We start from the raw sequence: 10,733 nt of genomic DNA on the forward strand, positions 1-10,733 counted from the left end.
TGAGAAATAAGCAGGGTTTATTTCAGTGTTTTTAAGAGTTAATTTTTTGCCTACTGGGACTTCAAAACAGGAGTTAACGTGCCTTTGCACAACCTTGATGCCACAATCTTTTATAGATTAACTACCTTCCCCCTCTTAATATACACACTTGTCCCTGCTACAGGTCTGTTTTCCAACCTGGCCTGGAATCAGCAATAAAAAAGTACTTTTACATGGAAAACTCACAAGCAGAGCAGAGGGAATTCTAAAATTTCTGAAGCACCACTGCCTAGATGTCAATTTGGAAATATAGTTTTACCAAATCCATTCTTTTAAGAAATCTTCACGACACAGTTTGTCATTACAACCTCTTAGTTGAAGTAATACAAGACCTGAACAAGATCCACACTTAAACACTCACCAATATACCCCTTATTAGCAGAATCTACTGCAGGTGCAGCAAGTTCCTGGAAAAACAAAAAAGCTTTTCCAGCTATTCTATATACAAATTGTAATTTTCTTGCCAGTTATCATTACAATGAGAATTACAAAAGCCATTTTTAATCAGTCCTTGTCTGTAAATTTCCTGTGGAAAATTATGGGGCATGCAGTGATTTGGCTCATAGTTCATGGCAGGCCAGCAGTAAATTTGAGGCTACAAAGAATGTACAGTCCAACCATCTAAGCCCCAGGGCACTTATTGATGAATATTCAATAACTTTTCAGTTATATAGCTTTTATCTAGAAATAACAAGGAGTTTATACATCTTTCCCTCTACATGATGGGCACCATAAAAATACATATCCTCAGACTACAGGTAGGATTAGGTAATTAAATTCTATATGAACTTTCACATCTGAAAGTAACTTAGGTGAAAAACTGTAATTGTGTCTGGCACATTACTGTAACTCTGTGGGCAATTTATTCTAAACACCAATGCACAAATTCAGCTAACAGATCAATTAAAATAAAACCCAGCCATACCGCTTTCACTCCACAAATCACTGCGGTATTTCCTAACCTCACCAGAGCAGAACCATCTGCAGTTGTAATTGAACCTGAAGAGAAAAAGTACTGTTCAATAAAATCTATTTTTAATTCAAAGAGCATTATTAACATCCGCCTTTACAGAGTGTTAACTTTCCATCATTTTATACTAAACAGAGGCTAAGCAACGCCTCAAATCCAGAGTGGGACAGAATCTCTGTATTAAACAGTCAATTACACAGAATGGCTAAGGCTGGGACAGCTGGACCTCATCTCATAGGGTCCAACACCCCTACTCAAAGAGGGCCACCTACAGCTGGTTGCCCAGAACTGTACACAGATGGCTTTTGATTATCTCCAAGGAAGGAGACTCCACAACTTCTCCGGCCAACCTGTGCCAGCGTTCCATCACTCTGTCACTAAGAAAGTGTTTTGTTGTGTTCAGAGGGAACCTCCTGTGTTTTAGCTTGTGCCCATTGACTTATGTTCTGTCACTGGGCACTAATGAGTAGAACCTGGCTTTGTCTTCTCCACATCCTCCCTGTTTCAGGTATTTATATATATTGCTCAGCACTGGACACAACACTCCAGGTGTGGCCTCACCAGTGCTGAGCAGAGCGCAGGATCACCTCCCTTGACCTGCTGGCAATGCTGTGCCTAATGCAGCCCAGGACAGCATTGGCTTCTTTGTAGCAAGGGCACATTGCTGGCTCATTTTGTCTCTGCTCGAGGCAGTTGCCCACCAAACTCAGAACACAGCAGAAGCCAGGACTCAACGTCCCTCCGAAGATTCTCGGGCATCAATTTTGTGCTGGTCAGTGTATGCCTTGACTGCTGCCTCCAGCATCCGTAACAGATGCTGCTGACCTTAGACAGAGACAAGATTCCACAACCACCTAATTTGTGCTGCACATACCTGGACAGGAGCAGACCTAAGTAATTACATTGTGCACATCAGCCTGGTAGCAGGACTGAAAAGAATGTTAAAGTATATTTCTGTACTATGCATTCTCTTTCATGCTTGCTGAAACAGTAAATAAAAATCCTTTCTCTTCCTTGTTTCAAAGCAAGAACAAAGAAAACCAAGCAAGTCATTAAGGTCACTATTATAACCCGATATTATTAATACCTCCCCCATTATTATTATTATTCCAAATAAGCACTTGCCTATGTTGACAGGGGTTGCCCAGAATTCACCTAACTCCCTTCCATTGAGTCGACAGTTCTCTTTCTAAACAAACATTCCGAAGTTCAAATTAGAAAGTATATTTTATTAAATAATACAGTAATATTTACTTTATAGGAGTTAATATAAAATAATACTCTTTTTAGCAGAAATATGCATCCTCAAAAAATGCTAGGGAAAACTTTCTAGCTGGTTTTTCATCAACTGATATGTAGTTTGTAGCTGTAGGCCTGCAAAAAAAATTCCTGATTTTAAAAATTTATTATAATTTATTTAGAAAATATAACAATATATTTATTGTCTCAAAGGTAAGTACTACAGGCTAGATTCAGAACATCATCCAAGAATGAATACTCGTTGGTAACTTCAAATGAGAGTTTCCACCTGTCTGTGTTGTTCAGGTATCACAGGCAATTTCCCTCCTCCAACCCCACCTAGTGGAGCTTAAAGAGAGTGAACTAAAGCAAAACAACCCCCAAAAAAGTAATATTCAAGTACCATCAGGCAGAAGCTGTACAATACATGACTGTTAAGTTAGAAATTGAAACAACATTCTATCATGTTAGATCTCAAGAACTGCAAGAAAGAAGAGATTAATTATAAGCAATTTACACAGGCATCTCACGTTTTACTCACCAAAAACCTTCTGTAATATTACAATGGTTCCGCAGTTCTAAAACAAATAGAAAGAGGAGTTCACATGCAAGCTCTTTAGTAGGCAAGAGATAGTAAAGAAATATAAATAAGCACTAACCTACAATGACTATAATTTGAGAATGAAGGTGCCTGGCAAAGCTGCTTAGCAATATGGTTACAGAAAGATGAGGAAACTCTGAACTGGTCTACGATGTTTTCCTACATTCAGTTGCAAAATACCTCCTCCTTATAAGGAACCTGCCTGCACATATACCTAAAAAAACTACTAGCTTTCACCTCAAAAACATTAGTTATAAATCAAAAGATATGTTTACTGACAGAAGGGTGTAGAAAGGTTAATGCAGAACTGCAGAAAGCATAACTGTGTCTGAAATATGTTAGTTCAAGGACCACATGCAGATGTACAAAATTGTATAAAATAATTTTAAATGCTAGTTTTTCTTAGAATCTTTGAGAAAATATTAAATTAAAAAATATGCTTCGGGCAGGGCTTTAGGTGAGAAATAATTAACACTCATTATTAATTACATAATACTAACAGTGTTCCTGTATTAGCATTTTAAGCAAGGATCACTAATGTAAAAAAACCCCACCTTTTATGAAAGTGTTAGTACTTAAACAAAGCATTCACAGTTTTGTTAAAATAGTGCTTCTGGAGGAAAAAAAAACACAAAAAAAGACAAAAGGGAATAGCAAGTTTTCCAAATGCAAACTAACATACAGAGATATCACAAACATAATGGCAAGCATGAATTAACTCCTGTTGGCTCCACATATGTTGGTCCTGTACTACTGGTTTTCTGAAGCCCAATACAAGGCCTGTTCTGTTCCAATTCATGTAAAAGTATACAGAAGCAAGAACACTAGAACAGGCCACCCAGAGAAGCTGTGGATGCCCCATCCCTGCAAGTGTCCAAGGCCAAGTTGGATGGGGCTCTGAGCCACCAGGTCTAGTGGAAGCTGTTCCTGTCCATGGTAGGACCGGGGCAGAATCAGATGATCTTTGACGATTCCCTCTGATCCAAAACCATTTTACTGTTCTAAAAATTAATAGTTACAAATGGAAACCACTGAACTACCTACAGTTTTAAAACTTCTTGTAAATGCTATCAATTGTGTCATCAGGGAACTCAGCACTGAGCCCGCCCCGCCGCCTGCTGCTTGAAGGTCGGGCAGGACCCCCAGAGCTTGGTCAGCGGGACACCCTGGAAGGCGGAATTCTGCTGCCTGTCTGCAGTGCCACATGTTACTCCTGCCCGGGGAGGTGGTGAAGTCACCGTCCCTGGAGGTGTTTTAAGAAAAAGACTGGACGGGGCACTCAGTGCAATGGTCTGGTTAACATGGTGGTGTTTGGTCATAAGTTGGACTCGATGATCTCAGAAGGCTTTTCCAACCTGATTGATTCTTTGATTCTGTATGTGGTGTCACCAAATAAAGTGCTCCAAAGCCTAAGTTCCATGGCTTTTTATTTTAGCCCTTCATAAGGCGATCAGAGCTTCTGTTTTGCAAGCACATGTGACTGGCTGGTCACGAGCCATGCCATCAATTTCAGTGGTACAGTGGGGGATCAGAGGTGGCACCAGCTTTGTATGCTTGGAATTACTTGGGAAAGGGGCAGTGGAGGCTTGGACCATGACTTTGGAGGCATCTATGTGCTTTGCAGTCAAAAATAGCAACAAGCCAATGATGCTGACAGTGGTCAGACTAGGAGTAGCCAAATGCCATGAGAGAGTTTTGATCCTATGTGATTCAGTCATTGGATGAAGATCCACACCATTGACCCACCTCATTATTGAGATACAGTCAGTTGCCCTTTGTAGCACATTCAACAGCTAGGTCAATTTCTAATAGAATGCTTAACAATTTTTCTTATTTCTTTTGCATCACAGATTTGTGCAATTGCTCATGTAACTGTGAAAAATATGCCAACCCTTTACCAGCACAAAGAAGAGAAATTCTTCCTAAACGATGAAGGCAGAAAAGAACCTGTACCAAGTATACATGATCCCCCTATTGTTGTTGTGCCTTCATACAATGAGGAAGACTGGTGTAACATTTTTCTTGTTTTGAGGTAAAGAAGAAAATCTATCTGTTGTAACTGTAATAATGCTGAGGTCAGTTATGTTTGGGGTACATTCTGGCAGATTATGTATCAGATTTTGGACAGAATTTCCAGAAAACAGTCCAAGTACATTTAATTTCAAAATTAAGCGATTGTGTGACGTGATTTCTGATGCTAAAAATAGCATGGGGCACTTGTAAAAATCCTCTCTATTTTAGTGAACCCCAGAGGAATGGTTGTTAATTGCCCCTGTAAATGCTGCAAAGCAAAAAGTAAAAAAAAAGACTTTCAAAACTGATTTGAGAGCTTCCCACTCTTTAAACAGTAGCAGCTTCAGACAAGTCTCTTTTTGCCCTCAGCCATTGCCAGCTGCAGTTTTTGCCTGAGGGGGATTCTAACTAGCTGAAGATCGTGAGTTTTCTTCCGTTGGGAGAACTTTCTGTTTTATTGCTGGTTTTTTTTTTATTTTATTTCCTTCCCCCTCCCCCTTTCCCAGTGTGGGAAGGGAAGGGGAATCGAGGTGTTTTGTGGTTTTTTTGTGGGTTTTTTTCTCCGACATACCCTGGAGGGTGTTGTTTTCCCCCATCTCACGTGGTGGCAACCAGGGATCTCACAGCACCGCCTGGTGACGGGCACCGGACATTACAAGTTCTGCACCTCCAGTGACCCAACAGCGCCACCTGGTGAATGGTACAGGACATTACAAGTTTGCATCTCCAGTGACCTGACGGTGCCCCCTGCTGACTGTGGTTGGAACTGCACCAAAGGGCACAAAAATTGAACTGTTTATTTTTCCTTTTGCCGATTTATCTGTTTGTTCTTGAAGGGGATTATTGATGGGTACAGGAGTATTGCTTGGTTGTTTTACTTGTTTTTTTTTTTTTCCTGTGTTTTTGTTAATACACACATACCTTTTAATAAAGGGCTGGGTTTTTTCCCTTTTCCATAATTTGTTTTCCTTCAATCGGAGCCTCCTAATTTTGGATTTATAGTTGCTTAGAAAGAGAAGTTTGGGTCTTTTCTCCTAACTCATCCTCAGCAAAAGACCCTTGTCTCATTTAAACAGGGACAGTTCTTTTTTGCATTCACTAAGGACAATACTTAGGGTTGCAGCTGCTACACTTGTCTGCTGAAGGTAGTGTTGAATGAAGGAGTTGATTTGCTCAGCTTTGCTTTGTGGTTATTCTCAGCTTGTTTGTGCAGGTGCTTTTGCCACTTTGCTGGGTATAATCTACTAACCTGACCTCCTCCATCTTTTCTCTGGTACCTCTTATGATGGATGAAGGTTTGGATTATCTAGAAAAAAAGTATTTTCTTTTTGAATTCAAAATTCGTTATTATTTAGTGTATTATGTATCATAATTTATTGATCTAGTCAATTTGTTATGTTGGTGTACATTAAACAGTAACACTTGGCCACTTAGAAGTAACACTTCTGTCTCTTACCAGTTATCTTTAGATCAAGTGCCAAAAAGTATTTTTAAATTAAGTAAAAATGTAATATACTGCTATGGGATTAAAAAATCTTCATGCAAAGGTTATCTTTCCAAGACAAAGCTAAGGATTAGCCATACATTTAACTTTTTTAACTAAATCCTAGTCTGTTCCAACAGGTTTCTTAAGTATCTGTTCTTCATTATGATTTATTCTCTGGGTAAGAAGCCCATTGTGAAAGTTTGAGGATTTTATTCTGTTTGGGTTTTCTCAACAATGGTGATGTTCTGAGCCTTCATCTTTTACAACTGAATTGATTTTTCAGTTCTGAATGGTAGCATGACAACCCAATGTGATGGCACATTCATCAAATATGGCAAAATTCTTTAATTATGCCATGTTAACAAATTTACTATATTGTATTAGTGTCCGTTGGCAACCATGAATGATTTAAAACCTGCTAGGGAGAAAAGAATAATGATGTTTGAAAGACCTACTACCTTCTTATGACATTAGATTAAATGTATTATTTCTGCTTTTATTTTCAAGAAACAAGATCCTTCATTCACTGATGAAGTGATAGTGCTTAATGATGGTAGTAAAGATCAAACTAGAAAGGTAAGAAAAAGAAGTGACTTGCCAAACAATCTGAGGTGTCAGGTTTTGTACTACATTTGCAGAGTATAACAATTTTTTGCATTTATATTGGTACTTGAAATAGTTGACAATTAAAGTTCCTATTTCTGAGTACTTTCTGTCATTCTATATGCATCATGGATGTCACACATGCATATGAATACAAATATAATTCTCTTGCAAATTCTAGTTTTCTTAACTGGCGACTGTGACAGCCATTTTCCTGCAGCTGAGATTCTCAGAATTCTAATCCTAACTTCAAGAAATTTCTTACAAAATACTCTATGTATGCATAGTGATGATGTGAATATGAACTTGAGAAAGCTAAAAAGTCTTTTAAAATACCCATCTCATACTATGATTAACAGAACATCTGACATAGTTCTTCCTCACACCCTTCATGGCATTGTTTATTTAAAAATCCCTGTGCCAGTAGTAGTATTTTCAAAATAGTTCTGTATTCTTCTGGTTCAGCTTTGATGTACGTCACTGGAAAGGAAGGCTTGCTAACTTGAGGGCTTTTTTACTACTGCTAGTAGTAAGATGTTTGAGGTAGATACTAAAATGCATACTGCTTTTTGATTTGCTTTCCTTAAGCTTGTCCATTAAGGATTGCTCGTAAATTTTTGCCTACTGTGCATTCCTTCTGACATCTGTTTTAACTGAGCATACAATGGCTGTGGGCCTCTGGACTTACAAGGTCTCAAGACAACCCTTAGAAAAATTAAGAGAAAACTCATGCTTTCTCTTCCTCACAGCATGGAACAAAATCTGCAGATCCTTGCAGTGTGAATGGGCTTTTAGATCAATGTGAATTTTTGTTTAAAACCACAAATAGCAGCAAGACAATAGATAAATAGGTGGTTGTAATAGAAAATTATATTTCTTATACTAACTATCGGTGTTAATATAAAAGATCTGCAATAGTATAAGTTAAATTAGGATTGAGTTTTTTGGAGGTGGGAGGATGGATTTTGGAGTATCCTGCTCTTTTGAACATGGCTAGTTTCTTCATCTTCTTGTTTTGACTGTAAACTGGTTTTTATTTTCCTGAACAGACTCCAGTAAACACTGGCAATGTATTTGTGCTGACTAAGTGGTTATAGCTCTGTGCTGTTAATTTATTTTATTTTAAAGGGTGAGCAAATGTAAACTTCTGCCTTGATTCCTGGGTTTGTTTTATGCTGGTTTTTTGTGTGTCTATCAGGTTGCAATGGAGTACTGCAAGAAATATGGAAGCGACAAAGTGCAACTGTTTTCTATGGTAAAAAGTCGAGGGAGAGGAGGAGCAGTCAGGATGGTAATTGATACTTTCATTTCCTTCTGTGTTTGAACTATCAAATATGCAGAAGATAGAAAATGCTGATTGACATTTTGAATTCAATGCATTAACAAAATGATTATGAAAAAACTAAGTACAGATTCTATAAATTAAAGCAAAAACTTTTTTTTTTTTTTCCAAAATAAGTTTATTTGAGATCTTGAAAACATTATTTTCCTGCCAGGAAGATCAGTAATGAAGACAGTTTTTGATATGAGATTTCAAGGGGAAAAAAACCCCTTGATTTTCATATTTGTGTAAGTTCTACTTAGAAATAGACCTGTGTTTATAAAAGCCAGCCAAAAAGAAAACCAGCAAACTGTCACAGATTAAAGTTAAGGTTTTGTAGACAAAATACAGCCAAATTTGCAAACTTTGCTCTCCAACTCATAGATGTGTTTTTTAAAATGGCTAATAAAGAAGCATTCTCATCCAGCAAAGTTTGTGTTTACTGAAGCCCACTGTTATCACCCACACTCAATAGCAGAAACAGCGCAATTTATGCTTTCACATAAACATTATCCTGAAATCATTATGTCCTAAAAATAAAATAGCTGTTGCACATTCAGAAAGAATATTTTTTCCCTAAGATTATTAACACCTTACTTTTATGAAAAAGTGTGCTGAGAATGCAGAGTTTCCATATTGCTTAAGTGTGTGTCTTGACAATGCTCATTTTTTTCTAACAATGTCCTTCAGATTTTCTTCTTCATTAATCACAGGTTCTAAGTTTGTTCCTTTTTGGAGATAGCTGCAGATGGGCAGGGATCTTCTTTTTATATGACTGCAAAATATGAGCGGTGCCTGGCAGCTTGAAAAAAGAAAATGTAATTAGGTTATTTACACTTTCCAGATATATTATTATAATTAGTGGAACATGAGAACAGTTTCAATCAAGTGAAGTGGTGATGAAAGCTGAGGTAATTCTTCATTACTCCTCTTGTATGTTTTGTTTTTGCAGCATATATGTGTTTTGTAAGCTTGCCAGCAGGGAATTTGTGCATTTTGAAAAGATAAAGCATTTCAAAACAGATTTTCTTACCTCATAATCAGGTTTTGACTTTGTTAGGTAATAGCTTTAACATGTCTTATAAATTAATTCAAATAAATATATCTGCTTTTGTCTCATCACACTTCTGGTATTTCCATATACATATTAAAAAGAGGCACTCTATTCTTCGTTGTGTGATCTTGTGTCGTGAATGACCACAACCATTTATTTCTGTGGTATCTGGAAACTTGGAATTATCATTCACGGTTCATGCTGATGCATGTTTAGATTCAATATTATGGAAAACATTAATGGATTTTACTGAGTTATAACAGTAATGGTCCTAAGGTTGTTCTCAAGACTTTCACTAGTCTCTTGACATTCCAAATGCTTTTGTCTGAAGGTGAAATAGTTTTCCTGAGATCAAACTGCAGGTCTTGTCCAGACTGTAGAAGGTCTAAGAGCAAGCACATTTAGTTTTAAAATGTTGTCTTTTATAAATGTGTTTTGTTCATGTGTACTAATTATTCCTTCCTGCTCAGGGCTAGGAGTCCTTGACATCTACAGCTCTGAGGTGAAGAGGGTATGGAAAGCTAGTTCAGAGCATGCAAAAATGAGACCCAGTGTACACTGGGGGGGCTGTGCACTAGAAATGCCAATCAGATGTTGTCACACTTCAAATGAGATCAGAGAGGAAGGGAAGGGTCTTGAGTCTTTCATAGTAGTGTCATATTGTGTTACAGTACAGTTGTTTCATAGTTTACATAGTTTCATTTGTGCTTTCAAAATAGTTGTGGATTGCCAACAAACTAAGCCAATCTGTCTTTCAGAAACATGTACAGATTTGAACAGATGTAAAGAATGAATGGTATATGGTTGTACTTTCACATGTAAATTCACTGGTGATTTTTCTTATTCTTTCTGTAATATTGACTTGAGTTTTGCTCCTGTTAGAGTTACCTCAGTTTTCTATAAAGTGCTGGAATAAATTCTCAAAAAATACATTCAGTTTGATTTTGCAGGTTTTTGATCTTGCCTAGTCCAGACACATCTCTGTCAATTCTGCAGAATCAATCACAACTCAATGCCATTACTAGAATAAAATATGAGCTTCTCAGTTTTTGTAAAGTGAATTTCTGTGATCAAACCTGAAAAGTAGTTAGCTCTGCTCATAATTGAAGTTGCCCACCAGTTTTCAAAAGCAGATTCCCAAGATTTTCCTTAAAACTGAGCATGTTTGAAATTTTAATGAAAATAGCTCACCTCATTCAAATTATGAGGCTTAGGTTATGCATTATTTTTTGCACAATAAGTAAACATATAGTGATGTCTTCTTTAAAAAAATCCACTTTTGAATTGTATGCCAAAGGTTGGAAGTAGGGTGCTAAATTTATTTATTTATTTTTTTAAAATAATTTCACAGAATCACAGAATAGTTAGGGTTGGAAGGGACCTTTGGAGATCATCTGGTCCAATCCC

At 37.3% G+C, this 10,733-nt stretch overlaps 1 protein-coding gene across 1 annotated transcript; it reads left to right on the forward strand.

Moving 5' to 3' along the window:
• Positions 1-4,442: 4,442 nt before the first annotated feature.
• Positions 4,443-8,275, forward strand: ALG5 (ALG5 dolichyl-phosphate beta-glucosyltransferase). Its single transcript, XM_050332163.1, has 5 exons — positions 4,443-4,508; positions 4,700-4,859; positions 6,137-6,180; positions 6,853-6,924; positions 8,150-8,275. Exons 1-5 carry the CDS (start codon positions 4,443-4,445, stop codon positions 8,273-8,275), a joined length of 468 nt encoding a protein of 155 aa, XP_050188120.1.
• The last annotated feature ends 2,458 nt before the right edge of the window (positions 8,276-10,733 follow it).

The sequence above is a fragment of the Myiozetetes cayanensis genome, unplaced genomic scaffold (assembly GCF_022539395.1).
Source record: "Myiozetetes cayanensis isolate MyiCay16 unplaced genomic scaffold, myiCay2020 scf5-8, whole genome shotgun sequence".
NCBI lineage: Eukaryota > Metazoa > Chordata > Aves > Passeriformes > Tyrannidae > Myiozetetes > Myiozetetes cayanensis.

Coding starts and splice junctions, on each gene's coding strand:
- ALG5 (XM_050332163.1), top strand. CDS start 4,443: ATGACTTTGGAGGCATCTATGTGCTTTGCAGTCAAAAATAGCAACAAG. Junction 4,860..6,136: donor ATACAATGAGGAAGACTGGT/GTAACATTTTTC, acceptor TCTTTTCTCTGG/TACCTCTTATGATGGATGAA. Junction 6,925..8,149: donor GTAAAGATCAAACTAGAAAG/GTAAGAAAAAGA, acceptor TGTGTCTATCAG/GTTGCAATGGAGTACTGCAA.